Genomic DNA, 26,335 nt, shown 5'->3' on the forward strand with positions numbered 1-26,335 from the left:
CGAAATAACGAATATAATGAATTAGGAAATACCTCGACAAACAAGTAATTGGTCCTAGGTTTTCACCCAAAGTAATCGAAAGTAGAACTGGAAGTCGATATTGGAACTCTTCGTGTAACTTTGCGTCGATTGATCTACGATTTTACTAAATTTGTCATCTTGTTCTACATTCATATCATATTTTGAGTGACTTTAAAGCAGTACCTACGGTTGTAACTCTAAAACCGAAGTCCGATGTCAATTTTCTCATCTTTAATACCATCCATGGGTTATAAGCTTTCATTCGACACCTCATTTGTCATTCTATCTGTATTAGTAACTGAGGAGTTGTATTCGCGGTCGGACGGACAGACAGTCATGAAACCAGAAGTACATATTTGTTCTCGTCTTGCGAATGCGCGTCGAATAATATATCACTTGTGCTAATACGGTGACTTTAAAAGAGTACTTCCGGTCGCATTTCTAAAACCGGAAGTCCTAGGTCAAATTTCCCACCTTTAGTACCATCCATGTATTATGAGCTTTCATTCGACACCTCATTTGTGATTCTACCTGGTATAGTGACGGAGGAGTTACATTTCCGGTCGGACGGACAGACAGTCTAGGTCAAATGTCTCACCTTGAGTACCATCCATGGATTATAAGCTTTCATTTGACACCTCATTTGTCATTCTACCTGGTATAGTGACTGAAGGAGTTATATTCGCGGTCGGACGGACAGACAGCCTATTAGGTCACAACAAGTCGTTCAAATTCTCACCAACTTGTTCACACTTTTTCAAAATTGGTGAAAACAACAAATTATATTTTGTATCGTTGTATCAATATAAGCCAAAAAGAATAATTAGTGAATGTCACGCCACTATAATATATTTTATTATTGGTCTTTCAATGCTAAAATCAGGATAAAAAAGGTATTTTATCCATGGTTTTAATCAATATAATTCTCACCATTACTTTGTGTTGTATTTGCAACCTTCTGTAAATCAAAAATAATTCCACCATATTAAGAATGTCAACAAAAGCCGGCCCTGCATGCAACCTTTCTCTCAGTGCAACTAAAATTTTATTGATACACGCCAGAAATGTGCGAGACTTTTCTCAGTGTACTCGCGTGTACACTTGCCAACTCGATACTAAAATTAAGTACATGCTAACAACAAAAGAATCGCCGTCCGTGTCGGTTCTTGTGAGAGATATGTATAGTATTTTTACTACAAAAACGTTATTACGTAGGTCAAAATTTTTGACGTAGGAGAACTGTCAAAACATTAGAATGTGACTTTTCATTATTGCCGTATTTATAATAAACATAGCAATAATGAAAAGTCACATTCTAATGTTTTGACAGTTCTCTTACGTCAAAAATTTTTACCTACGTAATAACGTTTTTGTAGTAAAAATACTATATTCTTTGGTAATAGGTATTTAGTCCATTCCGAAGTTGTAGTTTGTTTTGACATTTCCGTTTTATTTAACCTAACCTATGTTTTGTGTTTGTGTTTTGTTGTTTGGTTGTATACAAGGAGTTGTATATTGAAATTGAATTGATTCTTGTTTCATTGAATTATTGAATATAGAGGAGTTGTTCTGTTGCAAGTTGTTCTAGTTTTGTTGTTTTAAAATCTGAGAAAAACTATTTATAGATAATGGTGAACTTAAACAAGAAATGGGCATGCAGTTTGCTGATTACTTAATTGTGTACTCACAACACATAGGTACAGGCATTATGCAAATACATACCATTTAAAGGATACTTCATTCAAATTGGAGGACTCTGCGATATTTGGCTTCCTTAATAGTTTACCAGACGTAGACACTGTCTTTTTCTTGGTAGAAAATGACACCTGTTTCACCCTTTCTGAATTTTCTCAAGTCTCATATTTGGATCAACGTGAAATTTGTTGGCTTTCACAGCTTTAATTTGATTAATGGCTGTCATTAAAATATCTTCACTGTTGCATTTTTGACCTAATGCAATTACTTACAGTGCTGAGCAGATAGTATCTTATGTAATTTCTATCTATCCCTGGGTTTTTGATTTGTGCGTAGGTGCTGAAGACTCCAGTTCTTCCCAAATATCACTGCTTGGAACTTAATTATTTAGTGTGACTCATGTAATACAAAGGTAGTGAATGTGCTGGCAAATATTTGATTGAATTTAATTTAATAAAATAATCAAGGCAAGTACATGAGTAGGAATGGTAGCATATTTTACATAGTATGTAGCTGACAAGATAACATACATTAAACAGTTTCTCTGTAACAGTACATATTTTTGAGTTTGTTTTATTTTTAATTATCCATTTTTTAAATTCATCATTTCCTTCCACACTTTCAATATCAAATTTATAATTTGTGGCTACAATTAATGGCAGTCAATCAATCAGTCCTTTTTCCTGAAAGCCACAAAAATGTTGACAAAATTAAATCAAAACATATTTACAAACCTTTTGTTATCTGAATTAGTCTTTCCACTTGTTTATCTCGAGTGTAGTGTGTCAAATTATGCATGCTTTTATCTAGTTGTTTCACCTTTTTATAATACTGTGCATACTCTCCAAGTACATATTTGTATTTGTTAGTAATTCCTTTCTATAACAGTAGAACCCCGACTTAGTATTCAAACTATAATTTTTACTCAGGTACTCATAAAATTTAACAGTACCAGAATCATTCTCCAGTTGGAAAATTCAACAAATCTATTTAAAAGTTGTTAACTTCTAAAGTACTTTGTATAAATTTCAAGCACTTGTATACATACTTCCATTCTTTTTTCAACTACAGAAATTTTTGTTAGATTAGTTTTCCAGGCACAATCAATGTGCCAGGAACAAAATAATCGATTAGACACAGCTGTCACATTATCACTGCTGTCCATCCGTTATAAAAAGTTTCCATTATATCTCTCATAAACATATCTGTAGTGATATTATTAGGTAGAAATTGTAGTATTCATTCTATTTGAAATCATGTATGTCACAGCAACGCCTTCACCAATATTAGTTCCATAGGTACCATCAATACAAACAATTTTTTTTGCAAATGTCATGACAGCATAACGTTGTACATATATCATTCATAATGATAATGCAGAAATCTGAGCAATCTAAATTATGCTGACTATCCTCAGAGCCTTGAGGTCTGTAGTATAATACACTGGCTACACACTACGTTTTGCCTGAGACCATGTCTGCAGAGACTCATTTGCGCAGGTAAGAGCAGCAAGACGGTATCACATGTAAGCCTCCAAGCGCCGCCTGTACTCTCGTCAACATGCTGAAGATTTTACCTGTGCAGTTTTACTTGAAGTGTGGTCAGAAGTTCAGTCCGGCAAAAGTTTTCAAGGTGGACAGTCGAAATGAGTGATATTAGAAGCATTGCAAACCTATTCTTAATTGAAGAGTTGTACAAATTTTTGAGCTGGCATGCATTATGGAAGGTGAAAAGTAGAGAATGAAGCATACACTTTAATGATTGAAAAATTAAAAGAGGCAATATTTTATTTTTATATTTTTAGTTCATTCTAAAATAGAGAATTCTTTTAAATCATATAAATTTCTTTTACCATTTTAGTATTTAATTTTCCAATATTGGGGTACTACTGCCAAAAAAAAATTATATACTTATAATAATAGAATATAATAATTAATCAACTTATGTATTTCTGCTAAGTTCTGACACTGTTTTCTTGTGGCATATTTAATGTAGTATTATGTTCATATGGGATTGAGCCACTGTTGTAGGTGTAAAGAAAATTGCATTTCTTAATTTACTACTGATTGGTGTTTCAATTTCCACTCCGGAAGTCTTTCTACTCTCTACAAAAATTTAAGCAGAATTTTGGGCATGGATGCCAAATTTTTGTCGAAATAAAAGATGCTAATCGAATTTCTAACTGTCTAAGAAATTTCCTGCTATTTCTATTGTTGACACTTGACACACATATTTGTTGCATATTTGCGTTTGTGGAATAATCATATCTACCTGAAAAGGTATTTTGTAAGTTTCTATCAATTAAAAACCATGATTAATTTAAAAAAATTTCTTTATTAAACTATATCTACGTTCACAATATTTAGAACTTGAATTAAATTCTATAATTAAACTATATTATGAATTACACCATGGCTATTTTGGCATGGTACACTACCTTCATTATTGAAATACCATAAAAAAAGTTTATCCTTAGTTTGCTTGGCGTCTCTGGAAATACTTATATAATGTTATCTCTGCATATCAATGAGATTAGAATCTTCTGTTCTTAAACCATTCCTATTGTCAACGTATAAGCTTCCAATGGGAGTATAGGTTGAAGCATATTTAATTCTCAAAAAGTTATGGAGTACACAATATGTCATGACAATGATATATACAGTTTTTAGATTTAAATTAATAGTGGTATGGAAAATTCAAAATCTGTTAGCTAAAATACCAAAGGCATTTTCTACAACTCGCCTTGTCCTTGACAGGCGGTAATTGAATATTTTGCGTTCATTTGTTAATTCTCTTTGATTAAACGGTTTTAAGAAATGTGGAGCTAAGGCAAAAGCTTCAACACCAATAAACACGTCACTAAGCATTTTATCTGAACCACTGAGGCGATCAAAGACTGGAATTTGTAATGTATTTTCTTTTAATTTGTTGTAAAATATTGTTTGCTCTATAACACCTCCATCACAAATTCTCCCATTCACGCCAAATTCGTATATTATGAACTCATAATTAGCATTTACAACTGCCATCAAAACCATACTATGAAATCCTTTATAGTTATAAAAATAGGAACCTTGCCCATTTGGTAGAATACTCTGCACATATTTGCCGTCAACGGCACCGAAGCAATGGGGAAAGTTCAATCTTGCTTCAAATTCCTTTGCTATATGTTTCCATTATTCTTGTGGCTTTGGAATCTAACAAAAATATTTTTTTAGGATTTCTCTGACACAGTTTCCAGTACAGAACTGCCACAGGAATCTCCAGTGGAGTTGCAACCGCTCTCACGGACGTCCACAAATCAAGTTACAAAACTGTTACATGACTCTATTGGAGTTGCAACCGCAATTGGATAAAAGTGAAATTCGAATAATGCCAGAAAGACTATAACCGTCCAAAGTGATAGTGTGAAATTAAAATCAAATGATTACGTATAAATCATATTTATAATAATTATAAATAGTAGCTGTATTTTTTAAATAAACAGATTTGATAAGTTATATTATTTTTCTACAGTTGGTATGTTTTAATAAATATATTTTAAGACTACTGACAGTATTGTTGGTACTTTGGATCTTTTATTTATAGTAGAGGATCCAATATAATGTCGATCTGCACCGATCTGTTTAATAATGGATTAAAATTATTGGATATGTAATTTAGTATGGTAACAATTATAAAAAACAAGGGGTGCCCGATATAATTTTGTTCTAACTATAATTAACATGCATACATAATCGAAAACCTCTTATACCCGAAGGTGTCGAGGTGTACAAGCTCTCTTAAATTTTTTTCTACAAATGTACACCACTCTTTTCTGTCTCTAGCTAGTTCCTTCGGCTCACTCTATGTCTTCCCTCTTTGAGAATCTTGCTTATCCTATTGTTCCATGTTTTTCTTGGTCGTCCTGTACAGTGTATGCCAGTAGTACAGTCTCATTTACGCATTCAGTATTATTTTCTGTCATCCATGGTTGAAATTTAGCGTATTCCTTGTCATAGATACGTTTATTTGGTAATAGATTCTCAGTCGCTTTATTGGCTTTTTTTCAGAAATATCGAATTTCTCTTGCATTCTGACTTTTTTGACAATTTCACATAGAAAAACTTTGTTTATGTTAATACCAAATTGCTAACCAACATCACTTTTCTACCAACAGTACTAAATACCTGCTGCGATACAGTATTTCTTCTAATTTATTATATTATAAAATTAAAACTTTAACTGACGCAATGAACCGCTATGACATAAAATTTTATATTCACCACATGCATAATTATGTAATTTATAAGCTTGTCGCCCTTAGGGTATAAACATCTATTTAATGCCCTTGATACATAAATAACTGTTTAATATATAAAAAAAGTAATTTTTTAATTATTCATTAATTATAGTCAAAACAAAATTATATCGGGCACCATTTTTTTTATAATTTGTAAACATACTAAATTACATCAAATAATTTTAATCCATTAAACAGATCGGTGCAGATGGACCTTACATCATATCTCATTAGACTATTAAAAGGCTATTAGATTAAATTAGAGGAATTAGGGATGGTGCCAAAAGAATGTGCAGATAAAATTCGATTACGAAAACGTCAAGAATTACAGAAAATTGGATGCATATGCAGTAGTCATATAATATTAAAAGTAAATAATGTCACAAATGAGGTTTCTATGACATTTCAAAACACATTATTATGGCGTGTTTTGGGCATGATATAGTGTTGAAACATATAGACCATTAGCACTAAAAACATAGGAATAAATCGACTTTTAAATACAGCACCTAGAGACTTTAAACTTTTCGTGTCTAGAGACTTAAACATGTCTATGGTCACGTCACCTTCTGGATGCACTACCTGGTGCCCAAGATCACTGCTAAGACATGTTGTCTTCTGGAGTGTGGAGGATTTTTGAGCACCGGGGGTCATTTCCACCCATTTTTCTATAGTATACCTTTTTTCTGACACCATCCTAAACACAATACAAAAAGTTGCAAATCTCTAGGTGCTGTATTTAAAAATCGATTTATTTTGTGCTAAATGCCCTGCTCTAATATTCGCATTTGGAATTACTGCTAATAATATAATAAATCCCTTTTAATGCACCAATTTAAATAAGACTCCTATTATCATTATAACAAACATCACAAATTTTAAAACAACAAAGCTAGAACAACCTTGGACAGTTTAAAAGTCTCTCTATATTCAGTAAATAAATAAAACAAAAAATCAATTCACAAGTAAGTGTAAAGGCAAAAAAGGCATAATATGCCTGTAATTATTTTATGATACACATATAGGTTATGTCAGAAGGGAAATGTCAAAACAAAACTACAACTTCGGAATGGACTAAATACCTATTACCTATACTGTGTTTAGCCGCGTCTCACCTAATCTGCCTGTTGCTGTTGCTGTGCTGTTGGTGTTGCTAGTGTTGCTGTTGTTTTGTTTGTTAGGTTAGGTTAGCGTAAGCATGTTGTTTTGTTTGTTGCTTTTTTTGATATTATTTTGATTACATATTTTTGAACTTGCAGAATATTTTTATTGTTTCTGTATCAGCGATGGAATTTAAAGTTGAAATTAAGAAAGAAGTTGAAGAGTATGGCCAAAATGATATACAACCTTACACATCAATATATCTGGAAGAATTTAAAATTCAACCAGTGGAAGATTACCCAGGTAAGAAAAATAATAAAAAGATATATGTTTATGTCCTATTGATAGTATCATAGTATGTACCAATCACCGCTGGCTAGACTTCCCCATTTCCTGTTACTAAATAAATATGTATTTACTGCCTCTAGCTAAATTCAACCTTCTTGTATGCATTGTATGAATCAGCCAAAAAACATTACATTTCATATATACCTTCCTCAGGGCCGTTCTATCCATTAGGCAATATAGGCAGTTGCCTAGGGCGGCAAATTGTGAGAGGACAGAAAAAATACTGTAAGGTTAGATAAGGAAAGTGTGTAAAGTCAAAATATCCTTTAATATGGCCACTTTGCCTTTATTTAACTAGAAAATGGTCATTCTGTCAACCTAATGTTAAGTGTGCATTTCATACCAGACATGCCATTTAAAATCAAGTACACTTCGCCTCGTATAAAACTGGTACACTTTTTTTCCCAATGTAAACCTGTGTTCAGACTGACAATTATTGTTTGTGAATCACTTCGTTCTTGCCATCACAGATAACGGAATTGCACTAAATCTAAATACAAAAATAACGTTTAAAATGTATATTTCGAATTGTAATACATATATTTAAATTACACACTTGTTCACTGTAAAAGTTATTCATTTTGTATTAATTTCAAATTAAATTTTTAATTTTTCCTGTGTGTTTTAGGCCCGGTCTTTTCACCTCCGAATAAAAGTTATTTGGAGGTTTATTTGACAGATTTACATGTAATCTGCCGGATAAACTTCCTAATAAATAGTTATTCGGAGGTGAAAAGACCGGGCCTTATTTATTCTACACAACTTAATGCAGTTTTGATCTACAATTTACGAGAAACCAATCACACCTCTCGATTTGACATTAAACATAATTTAAAGTCATGTCAAGATTTATTATCTATCATTATTTTTTAATTGAAATATTTTCATAAATTATAATAAAACACAAATCAATGTATGGATACTTAATTGAGATGACAGAAAATTACAATTGTTTTAGTTTTTAGTATATTAAAAAATGCAGTCTATCGCACAGTCCCCTTTTTACCTAGGTTGATATAATATTTTCATTGAACTGGCAACGTTGCCCTAGAAATTGGAATGGCACTTGTGACAAGATCAACTTACACAACTTGAAAAACACGACTTTCGGTAATAAGAGTTGTACCAGTTTTTTTTTGACGCGAAGTGTACCATCTGCATTCTGTGTTGAAATTTAAAACTTTTTTTTGCACTTTTAAAGTACATACTTACCCAGATTCCATTTGTATTAATTCATTGCTAAAACATAAATTGTAGACTAGGTACTACATAGTTTAAAAAAAATTAAAATATGATGACATCATTGATGTGGAAAGTTATAAAATGAATCAGTTGTATGTAGGTAATACATTAATGCATTAAAATATTATATTGAAATATTAGCTTAAAATCTTACTTGGTCTCAAAGTGTGGTATGTAAATATATCTAAGTACTAACTTATAATATTTTGCTACACGCTTACCCCACCTGACCTTACAAAATATATTTGTATATAAAAATTAAAATCGAATAACCAGTACAACCATCAATGGAATAGAAGTGGGCATTCATTCCTAAATATAATAAAACAAATTGCATTCTTTTATCTTAACACTATTCATTCAAAAAGGACAGAAGTCATAAACTTAGGGATTATTGGGCCACTGGCAGGACAGCAAAGGCGGTGGGCTATTGAACACTTAATACATTTTCCAGAAACTAAAGATTTGACTTGTCTACACTTAAGGATATCGAATTAGAATTGGGATTTTCAAACTATATTACAGTAGACTCCCTCTATAAGAGAACTGAAATGGTGGACTAATTACCTTGTTATAAGCAGATCTCGTTATATCAGATAACAATAATATTGTGCATACCCATACCACCACCACTGAAATGTTTTGATGCCTCTTATGTAGTTTATTAGGTGTCGATGAAACCGACAATGAATCAACGTCAACAATGAAATTTGGCCATCGTAAATTGTAAATTTCCAACAATATTTAATATCAGTCAGTAGATAAACAAGAAAGAAGAAGCTTATTACTGGTGGTGGAATTTATTACAGCACTGGTTTCAATAAGCACACAGATGTTGGGCATTCCTGTATACAGGTAGTTATGGTATATATTTATGTCCATCTTCTTCTTCTTCATGTTCCTTGTCTGTTGCGGATGTTGGCTATCATCATAGCATTTTAATTTTGTTTACGGCATTTCTGAATAACTCGATCGATGTTAGTCCAAACCATTGACGTAAGTTTTGAAGTCATGAGTGTCTTCTTCTTCTGTGATACACCCACATTTCAAATGCCTCCAGCTTCCTCAATAATGCATAAAGTGTATCAAGTCCAAATTTATGAAAAGTCCGCTTGGTGCGTATTAATATTTGTTAATAGTGTATATTTTCGGGACCACAGTGAACCAAGTTCCTGATATTGCTATTTTCTAACAGATGGCAGCAGTCTCCTTTGGTTCTGAAAAAGTTTTATAAAACTTCTGTGCTAAAGTGAATCAAGTCCAAAACCGTTACATGTGGTGGGCTAAACACATTATACAAGAGGCTAAAAACCACAAACATGTTATTCTCTACTCTGACTTTTGCAAAGTTATAAAATGAATCAGTTGTATGTAGGCAATACATTAATGCATTAAAATATTATATTGAAATATTAGCTTAAAATCTTACTTGGTCTCAAAATGTGGTATGTAAATATATCTAAGTACTAACTTTTAATATTTTGCTACACGCTTACCCCACCTGACCTTACAAAAAATATTTGTATATAAAAATTAAAATCGAATAACAAGTACATCCATCAATGGAATAGAAGTGGGCATTCATTCCTAAATAGAATAAAACAAATTGCATTTTTTATCTTAACACTATTCATTCAAAAAGGACAGAAGTAATAAATTTAGGGATTATTGGGCCACTGGCAGGACAGCAAAGGCGGTGGGCCATTGAACACTTAAATACATTTTCCAGAAACTAAAGATTTGACTTGTCTACAGTTAAGGACATCGAATTAGAATTGGGATTTTCAAACTATATTACAGTAGACTCCCTCTATAAGAGAACTGAAATGGTGGACTAATTACCTTGTTATAAGCAGATCTCGTTATATCAGATAACAATAATATTGTTCATACCCATACCACCACCACTGAAATGTTTTGATGCCTCTTATGTAGTTTATTAGGTGTCGATGAAACCGACAATGAATCAACGTCAACAATGAAATTTGGCCATCGTAAATTGTAAATTTCCAACAATATTCAATATCAGTCGATAAACAAGAGAGAAGAAGCTTATTACTGGCGGTGGAATTTATTACAGCACTGGTCTCAATAAGCACACAGATGTTGGGCATTCCTGTATACAGGTAGTTATGGTATATGTCTGCTGTATGTATCTTGTCTGTTGCGGATGTTGGCTATCATCATAGCATTTTAATTTTGTTTGCGGCATTTCTGAATAACTCGATCGATGTTAGTCCAAACCATTGACGTAAGTTTTGAAGTCATGAGTGTCTTCTTCTTCTGGGTCCACGTTTGCTTTCTACTTTACCCTGTATTATCAGTTGGAGTATATGGTATTTATCATATCTCATAATATGACCGAGATATTCAAGTTTCCGTTTTTTAATTGTGAAAGAGATTTCTTTTTGTTTTCCCATTTGGGGCAATACCTCTACGTTGGTGGTGAAGTCATCCAGGATATTTTGAGGATACGTTGATACACCCACATTTCGAATGCCTCCAGCTTCATCAATAATGCATAAAGTGTATCAAGTCCAAATTTATGAAAAGTCTGCTTGGTGCGTATTAATATTTGTTAATAGTGTATATTTTCGGGACCACAGTGAACCAAGTCCCTGATATTACTATTTTCTAACGGATAGCAGCAGTCTCCTTTGGTTCTGAAAAAGTTTCATAAAATTTCTGTGTCAAAGTGAATCAAGTCCAAAACCGTTACATGTGGTGGGCTAAACACATGGTACAAAGACGCCAGGTACGATAGCCGGAATATCCGAAATTGGGATGAGTTCGCGCATGACGTCACAATGATAGTGATTTTAAATATTCCCCATTTAAAAGATTATCGCTCGGAGCACAATTAGTTTTAAATTGGTCATAAAGAGTCGTTTCAATAGATTAATATAATTTCTGTTTAACTATTTCGGATTTATTGAAATGTAAGTGTTTTATTATTTTGATTTAAAAAATTAATTACCAATACAATGAACAAAAATAAATTTCTAAAATAAATTTGTGAGTTATTTAAAATTTGTTTTGCATTCGTCGCTTTTTAAATAAATTTTACTAGCTTGTTTTTGATTGGCTTGTCTTATTTGGCGCTAGTGTTAAGGAGGAGATCGAGCCATGGCCGTACATATAAAAAATTGTAGGGGGCTAGACGTGAAGATGTTGCACAATTACATTTTGTATACTTTTTATGACAATATATAGTTTAAAGCACCCGAAAAGCCATGGGGGGCCTCGGTCCCCCTACCCAAATCTATGGGCGCCTATAAATCGAGCCGTGATTTAGTTGCACGTAAACAAATGAAAATAATTGATTATTAATGGTCTGAAACAAAATCACAAAACAAATAAATCACAAGACTTTAAGTTACAATTTTCTTTAATTTTCTCTTATTTCTCATATTTTCTTTAAGTGTTAAGTTTAATTTCTTAATCCTAAAATACATGAGAGACCTAAAGAACAGGTGTTTGGTTTTGTAATCACATTCAATCTTTTCAGACAAATCAATCAGTCTTTGCAAATAATTTTTCCCTGACTTTAGCTGAAGTCCAGACCCATTGAAATTATTAAATATAGTATCCAGTTGATGTATTTTTACCACCAATTCTTCTGGAGGTTTCTTTAGGCCCCCTTCGGAGACTTGGTCAATCCACATGTAAGTGGAAGTATCCGTACTTTCAGGCAAATCTAACTTCGACTCCCTTTTGGAAAGTTTTTCCTGCCTTTTAACTTGATTAATAGAATAACTTTTTGATTGTGGCAGATGAAGAGAAGCAATAGCATCACTCTTCAGCTTGGGTCCTTTCTTTGATTCATATTGCAGCAATTCATGTTGCAAATTTCTTTCAAAGTCTTCCCGCTTGAAATGTTTGGAACAAATCCTAATACAAAAACCTTGAGGTTTTTGTATTAAATTTGTCTTCTCAGCAACAAGTAATAACCCACAGTTTTTCCAATGCCAAATCCTTGGGAAAACCATGAAATCTAACAGATTTTTCGCCATTTTTCTCCTGATTATCACTCAGACAACCAGCTACTGCACAACGCATTTTATATTTAGTGTATGAACTGTTTCTAGCGAAGTCCCTAAGAAATACAGGGTAAGCAAATGGTTGACTCTTAAGTTCTGATTCAATAATAATTAAACATACCTTATTTTATAAGTTCCAAAACATCAAAATATTGTCCATATAAAGTAAGTACATATATCTTCGAAGACACTATCACTTATAAAAACACTTAAAGAGTTCAAAATAGTATTCACTTAAGTTAAATTAATGCAACTTAAATAAATATTCTTATTAATCCTAAAAATTTTCAAGCACTTGCGAATAAGCTCTAGAAATGTATTATATACAGGGTGTAACAAAAATACAGGTCATAAATTTAATCGCATATTCCGGGACTAAAAATAGTTCGATTGAACCTAACTTACCTTAGTACAAATGTGCATGGAAAAAAAGTTACAGCCCTTTGAAGTTACAAAATGAAAATCGATTTTTTCCAATATATCGAAAACTGTTAGATATTTTTTATTGAAAATGGACATGTGGTATTCTTATGGCAGTAGTATTTTAAGAAAAAATTATAATGAAATTTGGACACCCCATCAAAATTTTATGGGGGTTTGGTTCCTTTAAACCCCCCCAAACTTTTGTGTACGTTCCAATTTAATTATTATTGTAGAGCCATTAGTTAAACACAAGTTTTTAAAAACTTTTTTGTATCTTTGTACTTTTTTCAAAAGTCAGTTTTTATCTAGATATTTGAATATTTGTCAAATCCACCACATATTTGTATATGGTAAAGTACGGTTATGGAGACTTGGTAATAATATGAAAATTTATTTATGATTTACATTTTTAAGTATATTTTGAACCATATTAAAAAAGAAGCCACATCTCGATAAAAGATGCTTTATCAAAAAAATACAAAGAGGCAAAAAAGTTTTAAAAACACTGTGTTTAACTAATGGAACCGCAGTAATAGTTTAATTGGAACGTACACAAACATTTGGGGGGTTTAAAGGAACAAAACCCTCATAAAATTTTTATGTAAACATATTAAAAAAGAAGCCGCAACTCGATAAAAACTGCCTTATCGAAAAAAGACTAAAAGGCAAAAAGTTTTAAAAATATTGAATTTAACTAATGGCACCACAATAATAATTTATTTGGAACGGACACAAAAGTTTGGGGGGTTTAAGGGAACAAAACCCCCATAAAATTTTTATGGGGTGCACAAATTTCACTATAATTTTTCTTTAAGATGTTCTTTCCATAAGAATGCTACATGTACATTTTCAACAAAAAACCTCTAATAGTTTTCGATATATTAAAAAAAATCGATTTTCATTTTGTAACTTCAAAGGGCTGTAACTTCTTTTGTGTGCATATTTGTACTAAGGTAAGTTAGGTTCATTCGACCTATTTTTGGTCCCAGAATATGTGGTTTAATTTATGACCTGTATTTTTGTTACACCCTGTAATGAGATCCGCTTATAACGAGGTAATTAATCCGCCATTTTAGTTCTCGTTATAGAGGGAGTCTACTGTATTACAATTTTATAGGTCTTTTTTAAAAGCTTAATATGTAGTCTCTAAAATGCACCAAATTATTTTACTTTAAAATTGAAATAAACAACTTCTTTTGGAGAAAATTACTAGAGATGAAAAAATGTAATACAAAAAACGAAAAATATCAGTTAAAAAAAAATTTGTACAAAGTCATCAAAACTTTTTTCTGTACAACTTAGCAAAAATATATTTAATAACATGTTTCAAAAATATTATATCTTAAAATTTTTTTTTAACTCTTATACAGTGTGTCTGGGTAACTTAAAACCTATTGAAAACTTTTTTATTACCAACTCTACGAAAAAAAGTTATTCTTTATTAGATGCTCTACATCGTATAGAATCTAAGATGCAAGCATCAGATATCACATTTTATTAATTTTATACGATGTATGTTAAAAAATATGAATTTAGCTCAGGAAAAAGTACCTTTCACAATATCAAAAATTGTTATTGAAAAGTTATTTGGAATTAATTCAAACAATTGCATTCTCTTAGTTGAACTATTGTCAACTGTAAAGGTAAAATTATTCTTGAGCGAAACTCATATTTTTCGATATACCTCGTAAAAAATTGATAAAACGTGATATATTATACTTGAATGTTAGTATTAAGATTATGCAAAGGTTTTTATAAATAACGTTTTTTCGTAAAATTAATAACAAAATAGTTTTCATAATTGTAATAAAATAATGATGTTGTGTATCCGTATTTTGAGAAAAATTTGCAAAAATTATTTTGTATTAGAAGGATGTAATTTCATATTAAAATATAGTTTTTAATTACAAACAACTTTTCATAACAATTTTCGATATTGTTAAATATAAAGGTAACAGGTACTTTACTCATGAGCGAGTTTCTTATTTTTTGATAGAGGTATCTCGTATAAAATTGATAGAATTTGATATCTGATGGTTGCATCTTAGATTTTAGACCATGCAGAGCATTTTATGAAGAATAAATATTCTTTTTCGTAAAATTGATAATAAAAAAGTTTCCCATATTGATCTAATGTTGTTCTGAAGCTATTTCCTTGTGGCATTCTTTTATGATTAATTATTTATATGGGAAATAAGCCACAATTAAAATGAAAAAAATGAAAAAAATAATTTTATTAACGTTTCATTAATATTTTTTAATATTAATATTAAATATTTTTTATTAATTTCATGTAATCGAATGAACTATCTTTCAGTAAGTCGTCCCAGGAACGCAACTCATAAATATTGGCAATATCATTTTAAAGTCTTCTACTTTAAAATGTATAATATATGTCCGAATTGCCAATATAAATGAGTGAGATTAAATAAATTATTAGAAGAATTTTTTTGCTTAGCAACAACACTTTTGTTTATTAGTAATATTTTGTATTTTGACAACGGCACCCGATTTGGGCGTCGAAACGTTAATAAAATTATTTTTTTCATTTTTTTCATTTTAATTGTGGTTTATTTCCCATATAAATAATTAATCATATTGATCTAAGTTACGCAGACATTATGTGTAAGCTCACAAAAAAATATTTTTGAATTTTCAAATTGTAATGTCATATTCGGATTTAGCATAATTAAAAATAAAATAGAAACATTTTTGATCAAAGTAAAATGATCAATTCACCGAAATATTTTTAAACTTGTTTAAATAATTAATAAACGATTAGCGGCGAAATCTGTGAGTAGAACTTTTTACTTAACATATTTATAAACTAACAAAAAAAGTTTTAGAAAAATATAAGCTTGTTTCATTTTTTCCCAAATAATGCAAGTTTTCGATCTACTTCGACTCCCCTATGAAATAAATTTATCTACCCTTATTGTTAAAGTACCCTTTAAAGTGGTATATTCATTTAAGTTGAATACCGATCCAGTTTAACATCTGCTATAAAATATATTTTTTTAAATTTTCAAACACAGTATATATAATTAATTGCTATTTTAGTTATGGACAAGAGAAAACGGCTTAGCGGAAATGGTAAAAAAGTACCAGAAAACATAGAAGTTAAAACATGTCTGATGACTATCCCAAAAATTAATTCATTTTTCACTACAAGAAGTAATGATCATGATGAAGCTGGTGGATCCAGTTCTGCTAACACAGAAACTCCGTTGGCAAAACCACTAGAAAATGTTAATGCAGAAACAACTGAAGACTCTCCCAGTGCAACGTTAACACCACCTGAAGATTTTTTTGTATCTACCGATCCTGCTGATTGGACAAAAGATGACAGAACAATAGAATATTTAATTATGAATCCTCCACAACAGGACCTGAATATTGACTTTTCAAGTTCCGCCATTAGAGGTTCGACTGGAACGAACAGATCCCTAACAAGGAATATTTTTTTCAGAAAAATGTTGAACGGTGAAATGAAGTTAAGGAATTGGCTACTTTATTCTATATCGAAGAAGAGTTTATTTTGTATTCCTTGCTGTCTATTTCAGGCGCAACCGAATTCTTTCACTACAGGTTTTAAAGACTGGAAGAATGCTGCCGCCAGATTAAAAAAACATGAAGAATCAAAGTATCACACCGCAAATGTCTTGAGTTTATTCAATCGAGGTAAATTAAAAAACAGAATAGACTGTTCCATAACAAGTACGTTCAGAAGCGAAGTACAATACTGGCGCAACGTTTTGCAACGTGTTGTTGCAACAATAATTACACTGACCACAAGGGGACTTGCCATTAGCGGAGATAATTCAGTTATAGGATCAGTTGAAAACGACAACATTTTAGGTTGTTTAGAACTCATAGCAGAATTTGATCCTTTTTTACGCGAGCACCTTACTAAATTTGGAAATATTGGCCAGGGGAACTGTAATTATCTGTCAAACACTATATGCGAGGAACTAATAGTTTTGATGGGAAGAAAAGTAAGAAGAACGATTGTTGGCGAATTAAAGCAAGAAAAATACTATTCTATAATAGTTGATTCGACACCAAACGTGTCTCATGTTGATCAGCTAGCATTTTTAGTTCGCTATGTTTCTGGTGATGGTATGCCGACTGAAAGATTTATTAAATATATTCCATCTGATGGTCACAACTCTGCTGCTTTGGAATCGACAGTGATTTCAACTATAGAGGAATGTACCATTGATTTAAGTGATTGTCGCGGCCAGTCATATGATAACGCATCGAATATGTCTGGCAAATATTCAGGACTGCAGGCCAGAATAAAAAATCACAATAAACTTGCTGAGTGCGTACCTTGCTCTGGACATTCTCTCAATTTAGTAGGATCTTTAGCAGCAGAATTCTGTCTGAACGCCACTTCCTTTTTCATTTTTGTACAAGAATTATATACATTTTTCTCGGCTACCACATATAGATGGAAAATTTTGACTGACAACTTAAAATCACCTGTTGTGAAATCTCATAGTGAAACTAGGTGGTCTGCAAGGGCGGACGCAACTAAAGCGTTATACACTGACTTCAGCGAAATAAAAAGTGCGCTTTTTAATATCTCTAACGACGAATGTCAAACTGCAGCTGTGAAACATCAAGCACTTTCTATATTTGAAAAAATGGACACTTTTGAAATGGCTTTATTAGCTGTCATTTGGCAACATATTTTAGAAAGAGTGAACCTTTCCAACGAGTATGTCCAGAGTCCTGCAATGGATCTGGGATCTGTCGTTAAAGAGTATGAAGCTCTTTTAAATTACTTTACCTCAATCAGAAATAATTTTGCCATTTATGAAGAGGAAGCCAAAAAATTATGCCCAAATAAAACATATAAAGAAATAAGAAAGAGAAAAAGAAAAATTCAATTTGACGAGGGTGCCGATGATGAACTAAACTTTTCAGCTAGTAATGAGATGAAAATCCACACATTCTATATTCTAATCGACACTCTTATAAAAGACCTGAATATACATCTGGAATCTTATCGACTTATTTATCAACGTTTTCGTGTTATAACAGATTTGCCAAAATTAAACAATGAAGAAATTATTAAAGAAGCTGAGAATCTGATACAAATTTATAAAGACGACCTAGATACATCATTCAGACATGAATGCATTCTCTTAAAGGGTCAATTGGATATCACAATAAAATCGCCAATTGACATATTTAAATATTTAAAGAACAGTGGATTAAAAGATGTTTTTCCTAATTTTGACATTGCTTTGCGCATTTATTTGTGCATCCCAGTTGTCAACGTGTCCGCTGAAAGGTCATTTTCAAAAATATCAAAAATTGAAAATAATTTCCGATCAAGTATGACGCAAGAACGTCTTAACAATTTGTCCATTTTGTCCATAGAAAGGGACGTAACAAAGGCGATAAATTATGACGACATTATAGATGATTTTGCCAAAGAAAAATCAAGAGAGAATTGTTTGATATGATCGAACTGACATGACAATTTTTTTCTGTTATATGTACGTCGTAGTTTAAATCCATTTTTAGTGTATTCTTTGTTAGAGGACACTAAATTGTGGGAACAAACCTTTGAAATATTGTGTTGGCAGCAGTGAGTGACAAGTTCCTGTCCTTTGTAAGAATTGTCATGTCATATGGTGTGACAGTTCAGTGTGGAAGTGATAGAGATTCAAAAAAACGCAGGCGGCAAAAACAAAATAGGAACTACATAATAGAGGTAACTAACAAATTTCCTATCTGTTGAATTCCTAAATTTCCTGTACTTTCTTGGAATAAAATAAATTATACATTATCTAGTTAGGTAAAAAAGAGACAGCTTTGCATTACACGGTTAATTATGGGGGATACCACGGGGGGTCTAACCCCCCGGTGATGAGGAGATGTTAGATAATATAGAAAACACTGAAAATAATATTAGTTTAAATAATACACCATTACTTGATAGCAATGATAATTCAAATACTATTAATAACGATGAAATAAAAAAAAGGAAAAAAACATTTCTTTTATCAGTACACGGATACCGGTCCGTTTGAGGTATATATGGAAACAAAAGGCGATAACGTTGGTAATTATAGTTTTTTGAAATTAGCAAAATACATAAATGACAAAAAAATCGAGAATGTACTTAAACTTAGCAAAAAAGGAAAAAACCGAATTAGCGTTGCTTTCAAGAAATGGGAGGATACTAATAAATTTGTTTTAAATGACGTGGTCAGAAATGATGGATATGAATTGTTTATTCCGGCAAATAACGTAACATGTAGGGGAGTCGTTAATAATGTAGATACTAGTATATCGGATGCAGATCTAATCAAATTTTCGGGATTGGCTTCGGTCAACATTAAAGTACTAGAGATAAGACGATTTAAACGGAAGTCTAAATATGACACGGCGAAATATATTGATACAGAAACAGTCGCGTTTACCTTTTCCGGAAAAGTAATCCCGAAGGAAGTGAATATATATGGGATCCCTTTTAGTGTAAAACCATACATGATACCAGTGGTTCAATGTTATCGGTGTTTTCTTTTTGGACACACAAAAAATCTTTGTAGACGGGGAGAAAAATGTAAAAACTGCGCGGACAAAATACATGAAGGGGAATGTTCGATGAAATGTTTTCATTGTAATAGCAGCTTTCATGTAAGTACCTATGAGGAGTGTCCAGAGTATGTGAGACAGCGGAATATTAAAGCTGTCATGTCTCTGGACAATCTTTCATACTACGAGGCATGCGAGAAATTTCCTTATGTTTCTACTAGAAAATCGCAAGAGAATAATATATTCAGAATGAGCCAGGAGGAATTCCCAACATTATATAAAACTCAAACAAATAATTTAGAGACCATTTCCCATTAATATGCGATGGATAGAAAATGTAAAGAGTAACCCTGAACACCTGTTTAGTAGAAAAATCGAGAATAACTCAAACAAAAATAAAAGAAAGGCTAATGAAACAAATAAGACATACAATAAAGAAGTACACAATCAATATTTATTATCTCCAAATGGGAGAAGCGAAGAGAGAGCTCGTGCAGTAAACAATGAGACTCCTGGATGTTCCCGTACAGAGCAACTAGAGAGGGACACAGAAAAAACGCTGAATGCGATATTAAAAAAACTAGATTGGAAACATAAGGAACATATAATCAATTACTCGCACCAGCTATTTATACATGAAAGCTCATCGAACCAAAAGTTGCTAGATTTAGATGGATATCATCCACTTATTATCCAATGGAACATAAAAAGTTTAAGCAGTAACTATAACAGTCTAAAATATTTCATAAGCGAACATAGACCCAAATTAATTCTATTAAATGAAACTTGGCTAAAAAATGATCATCACTTCTATCTAAGAGGATATGAAATACATAGGTTGGATCGAGGGAATGGTTATGGTGGCCTAGCTACTGTGGTTCATAATAGTCTGGATCACAAAATAGTATATAGGTACAATAATAATGTTAGTAAAATTCAAATTTTAGCAACAAAAATAATAGATTGGGACATTACAGTTATTAACATTTATATCCATCCTAGGGCAAAAATAAATTTAAATAGTTGGGTTGGACGCATAAATAAAATCAGGGGAAATAAAATTTTAATGGGGGATATGAATGCACATAATGCACTTTGGGGAAGTCAAGTGTCTGCTAATGTTATTGGAAGAATAATTGCTGAATCCTTAGAGGATTTGGATCTAGTTTGCTGCAATGATGGGAGACCCACGCGGATTACCCTACCTGGACAAAATGTCTCAGCGGTAGACCTAACACTAATTTCCTCGGAAATTGCAAATATATGCCAATGGGATGTGTTAGAGGATTCTGGAGGCAGTGATCATTTTCCAACTTCTTGCAAAATCGCAATTGTAAATGAAAATATAGTAACACAAAAAAGTCATAAAAGAGATACAAAGAATGTCAATTGGGAGAATTATGCTTCAAAAATAGAAGACTTGATGAAGAATGGGTGTGAAGACTATAATTCATTTACACAAATTATGGAAATGGTGAGTGATGAGGAAATACCTCTCTTGAAAACAGAAAAATCTATAAGAAAAAAGAAAAGCCCTCCCTGGTGGGATAAGAAATGCTCTAATTTAATAAAAACAAGAAAAGAAAAAATTAAAAAATATAAGGAAGAAGCAAGCAATGAAAATTATATTGAAATCAAAAAAATATTTGCATACAGTAAAAAAATATTTAAAACAAAAAAAAGAAATAGCTTCAAAAGCTTTTGCAATGGATTGACAATGACTCCTCTATCTGAAATATGGCGAACAGTTAAGTTATTCTCCACATATCAAAATGCTGTAATCCCTGCTAAACTTCCCAACAAACACATAGCTCAGAACATATTAAATAATTTGGCAATTGACATAACAGATCCTGAGTTCACGGTTACCCTAACTAACGAGGATGTGGAGGACATTTCAAGGCAAGAAATAATAAGTGTCATAAATAAAAAGGATAAGGCTACTGGCTTAGATCTTGTAACATATAGCATGATAAACAGACTTCCCCTGGTGGCGCTAGATGCATTGTCAAAAATATTTAATCAAATAGTTAAAAGAAACAGGTTTTCCACAAGAATGGAAAAACACCCTTGTCATTCCCTTTTTAAAACCCAATAGAAACACTCTATGTGAGGATAATTATAGAAACGTAGCTCTAGAGTCATGTGTAGGCAAAATTTTGCAAAATATAATTAAATTAAGAATAGAACAAATAACGAAAAAAAAAAACGATATTAAGCCCTAAGCAGTTAGGTTTCAGAAGAAACAAAGGGTGCAACGATAATTTAGCTTTAACAATTAATTATATTAGAACTGGATTTAGTAAAAATTTAAATACAATTGGAATTTTTTTGGATATCAGTAGGGCATATGATACAGTCAATATATATTTGCTATATAAATATTTATTAAAGTATGACATCCCAATAACTTATGCAAACTTGATCTTGCAATTTTTGCTCAACAGAAATATCTACGTTAAAGACAAATCAAATAATATATTAGGCCCAATGCAAGCATCCACTGGATTGCCTCAAGGGTCTCCACTCAGTCCAATATTATTCAATCTCTATACTAGATCCCTACATGATTTAATAAACCATGAGATGGAGTGTTTTCAATATGCAGATGATTTTGTAGTTTTGGTGCAAGGATCTGATATATACAAGTTAATTAATTCCTTAAATACCCATATAATAAATTTACAGGAGTGGTTTGAGAAACACAACTTTAAAATTTCAACACACAAATCAAAAGCAATAATATTTAGAAAAAGAAGTCAGGCTTATAACTTCCCACATTTGATATATCAAAATATGGAAATTCCATGAAAAAATGAAATAAAGTATCTGGGATTTCATTTACAGTGCAATTTGAATATGACAATTCAAATTAACGACATGATAACTAAAGCAAACAAAGGAATAAATGTCATGAGAGCAATTTGTGGTACAAAATGGCGAGCTGACCCGAACATCCTTTTGAGTTTATACAAAGGAATAGTTAGATCTCATTTAGATTACGCAGCCAATCTTTTAAACCCCTGCAGTAAAAGTTTGATGATGAGGTTGGAACAAGTATAGAATGTTGCCTTGAGAATCGTAACGGGTTGTCTACGTTCTACACCCAATTTAATATTGCAAGCAGAATGTTCAGTAACAACGTTACAAGTTAGAAGGGAGATACTAGCACATAAATATATACTCAAACACATGCCTGAAAAAAACAATATCATAGTAAAGAGTCTAAATAAGCTAAACGAAGCAATAAATGCAAACAATAGATTCTGGAGGAACAAGGTCATACCAGATTACTCACTAGCATATACAAATATACTCAAAAAAACAAAAAACATAATTAGATATAAAATCAATCCTATATATGAGGTAGAAAGAAAAACTCTTTCTTCTATATCCCATTACAATTAAAAGTCTAGAATTTGAAAAATATGAAATTGAATCGAACGAAAGGTTCATAGCTAAATATGGTGGAATATATAATAATCATACCCACGTATATACAGATGGATCAATAGACCCACAAACAAATCAATCGGGATTTGGAATTTACATCCCAAGCATCAATTATAAATATTCGTCACGACTCCATAACTACACACAAATCTGCACAACTGAAATAATAGCGGTATACAAAGCCATCTCGGTATGTATTGAAAAGGAAATCATGAAAGCAGTGATCTTTGTAGATTCAAAAAGTGCCTTATCCAAAATATCTAGTCACAAATGGGACCAAATGGATTATGTAACTATAATGACCAAAAAACTATTGGTAGATGCAAATAATATGGGATTTTCAATAGGATTAGAATGGGTACCGGGACATCAGGGGATTAAAGGCAACGAGATGGCAGATAGCTTGGCCAATATCGGGAGAGAATTAAGAGTACCATATGATGTAAAAAACATCAGCTCAGATATCTTTTGTGTTACAAAAAAGAACATCTTGACTCAATTTTACAATAACTGGTATTCCCAAATTAAAGGTAAATATCCGGACTATTATGGACTGCAGAATAGTTTCCCTATAAAACCTTGGTATAACAAATGTGGATATTTGGGTAGGAACAATATTACTAACTTTAATCGTTTACGAAGTGGACATTGCAAAACTCCTTGTTATCTCCACAAAATAGGCAAAACGGAAACACCGATATGCGAATGCGGTACTATGGGAACATTGGTACACATCATCTTTGAGTGCCCCATAAATAAACATAAAGATATGGATTTGTATCTAGAACTAATAAAAGCTGGAATAGACAGTCCAATATCTTTACAGAGCATTTTTTATAAACCCTCGAATAAAGTTATTAAGATAATCAATAAATTTATCAAATTTTTTCAAGTAGATCTATAGAATTTTCAAATAATAATAATAATAATAACAATAAATAAATACTTCAGAAAATACAGGGAATCTCCTAACATGTCAAAAATTATATTTGTATCCTTAAAATCCTTAATCCTAACCGAAGGTAGCCAGCCCTAAACCTATGTGAAAATGTTTGGAAGCTACCCCCAAACGATAAAAGTCTTAAGTTAACCTTAAATGTATGTAACACTTTTCTCCCTCTATCTACAGGAAAACAAGAAGAAGGACAAGGACCACACAGGACCAAAGAAAAAAATAGATCTGAAGTTGACAGGACACCTGGTTGTGCATTGCCTTGAGCAAGACGCGCATAACCAATAACATGTACTGGGTAAATGATTAAAAAAATCGAAACCCAAAAAAAAAGGAAGAAGTCATGTCATATTGTCAAAAAAATAGTAATATGTAACATTATGCCTGATATAAAATAAATAATATTTCTAACACATTTCCAAACATTATTTGAAGAACCTAACATTGGTTATGGGCCTAAAAGAGTAATGTGTTAAAGTTTATTTGTCAGTGTGAAGCTTGTGAGGGCATGCATCATCGGCCCCTCGTCAAAATAAGTTTCTGAAAATTAAATTCTGCTGTTAGGCGTGGTGTGAACAAAAAGTTGATAAGTATGGAAAATAGACACGGAATTATTCCTTTCAATGGAATGAATTTGATGATTGGAAATTTCGTCTGTATTCTGTGTTGAAAACAATGTATTTAGATGCTTTCTTACATGAGGTACCGGCTAGTACCCGAGATAGTGATTGGATTAAGAAAAATCATAAAGCCTGTATGGTGATAATTCAAAGTGTGGCAGACTCCCACTTAGAGTATGTAAAAAACAGAAATAGCCCTTGAAATTAATAACCAAAATTAGAAGCCATTTTTATAAAAAAAGGTATGTGCTCTAACTTTTATTTTCTGAAGGAACTAATAAATTTAAAATATATCTATGGTACTGATTTGCAAGAACATTTTTCAAATTGTGATCGTGTTTTTCGAGAGCTAAAAGTCTGGGAAGCTGTTTTGAAGAGGCAAATATCACATGTTTTTTTGTTGCTATCCATGCCACATGATTTTGAGGGGATAGTCACAGCTACACAAACCTTATCCGAAGCAGACCTGAAGGTTGAATTTGTAATGAGTGGGCTATTAGAATTCAGCTCAAATAAAAATGCAGCTAAAGTTATGCCGTCAGCATTTATTGTGACTCAAAAAGGTGTTAAATGCTTTAAATGTGGTAAGATGGACCATTTAAATAATGTTTGTGGTATAAGATGTCATAAATGTAACAAAATGAGACACAAATAAACAACTGCTATCTGAATGAAAGTAGACAAAATCAAGTTGACAATAGGGCAAATTTAGCTGAAGAGTATATGTCTAATGTATATAATGATCAAAGCAGTGATATTCAAACATCATCGCAATCTATTGCATTCGGTGCTTCGAGTACGTATTTGTCAAAATCTAATAAAATAGAACGGTACCTCGATTCAGACGCTACACATCATTATATTAATGATAGCTCAAACCTAATAAACAAAAGACAGTTTGCGGAGCCAAGGTCAATATAGTTAGCAGAACAGGGAAAGTTTATGGAGGCAACCTGTGTCGGGGACTTAAAAGTGATAATTGAAGTGAATAACAAAAAACTTGTTATTACTATTAAAAACGTGTTATGTGTACCTGGTTTAAGAGCAAATTTGTTATCAATATTAACAATTGAAGCGCTTATTGTATAAAGGGTATAAGTCCACAATACCAAGTTTTGAGACAACTCAAAAAAAATATTAGTTTAGAAACTTGAAGAACTATCAAATTTTTTTTTCTTCATTATAAAATGTAGAAATAAACTAGCAGAGTGACATGTGGTACAGCAAGGGGACAATTTTAAGGGCTGGGACTTGTTTCCTTTATAAAATAAATTAATAAAAGGCGAAAAAGTGCTGCTGCTCTACAGGTAATAATTATTAATTTATGTACATAAAAAATACGTTTTTGTATAAAAAAACATTTATGTATAAAAAAACAAGACCTGAAGTAAATCTTAAAACTTATTACTTAAAAAAAAATTAATCACTATCGTAGTCTTCATGGACCTCAGCCAGTCCTTAAATTGCTCAAAAAATTATTTTTCTTCTTCGGGACTGTAAGTTAAGACTTACATATATCGACCATTATTTATCTATATATCGAAAATGCGCCACCCTGTACATAGTCGTGACCTTGTACAAGTACCTATACTATTTCAGTCAT

The 26,335-nt window shown here is 31.9% G+C and overlaps 1 protein-coding gene and 1 long non-coding RNA gene across 4 annotated transcripts; both read left to right on the forward strand.

The window, feature by feature from the left end:
• Nucleotides 1-1,425: 1,425 nt before the first annotated feature.
• Nucleotides 1,426-5,216, forward strand: LOC126885889 (uncharacterized). Its single transcript, XR_007698482.1, has 2 exons — nt 1,426-1,718; nt 4,935-5,216. It is a non-coding gene; the product is annotated as an uncharacterized LOC126885889 (long non-coding RNA).
• A 1,630-nt stretch (nt 5,217-6,846) lies between these two features.
• On the forward strand, nt 6,847-24,445 carry LOC126885888 (52 kDa repressor of the inhibitor of the protein kinase-like). 3 transcript variants are annotated; one of them, XM_050652681.1, is made up of 3 exons: nt 6,847-7,190; nt 7,258-7,402; nt 16,213-24,445. In XM_050652681.1, exons 2-3 carry the CDS (start codon nt 7,285-7,287, stop codon nt 18,627-18,629), a joined length of 2,535 nt encoding a protein of 844 aa, XP_050508638.1. In that variant the 5' UTR covers nt 6,847-7,190; nt 7,258-7,284; the 3' UTR covers nt 18,630-24,445. The 3 variants fall into 3 exon arrangements, 2 of the variants coding, with proteins under 2 accessions (XP_050508638.1, XP_050508639.1); XR_007698481.1 differs by having other exon boundaries at nt 7,120-7,402; nt 16,213-18,880; nt 24,290-24,445; XM_050652682.1 differs by having other exon boundaries at nt 7,131-7,179.
• Nucleotides 24,446-26,335: the final 1,890 nt, after the last annotated feature.

This window comes from Diabrotica virgifera, chromosome 6, assembly GCF_917563875.1.
Source record: "Diabrotica virgifera virgifera chromosome 6, PGI_DIABVI_V3a".
Lineage (NCBI taxonomy): Eukaryota > Metazoa > Arthropoda > Insecta > Coleoptera > Chrysomelidae > Diabrotica > Diabrotica virgifera.

Excerpts from the sequence above, each read along its gene's own strand:
- LOC126885888 (XM_050652681.1), top strand. The coding sequence starts at position 7,285 with ATGGAATTTAAAGTTGAAATTAAGAAAGAAGTTGAAGAGTATGGCCAA. Across the intron at positions 7,403-16,212 it reads ACCAGTGGAAGATTACCCAG|TTATGGACAAGAGAAAACGG; the intron begins GTAAGAAAAATA and ends TTGCTATTTTAG.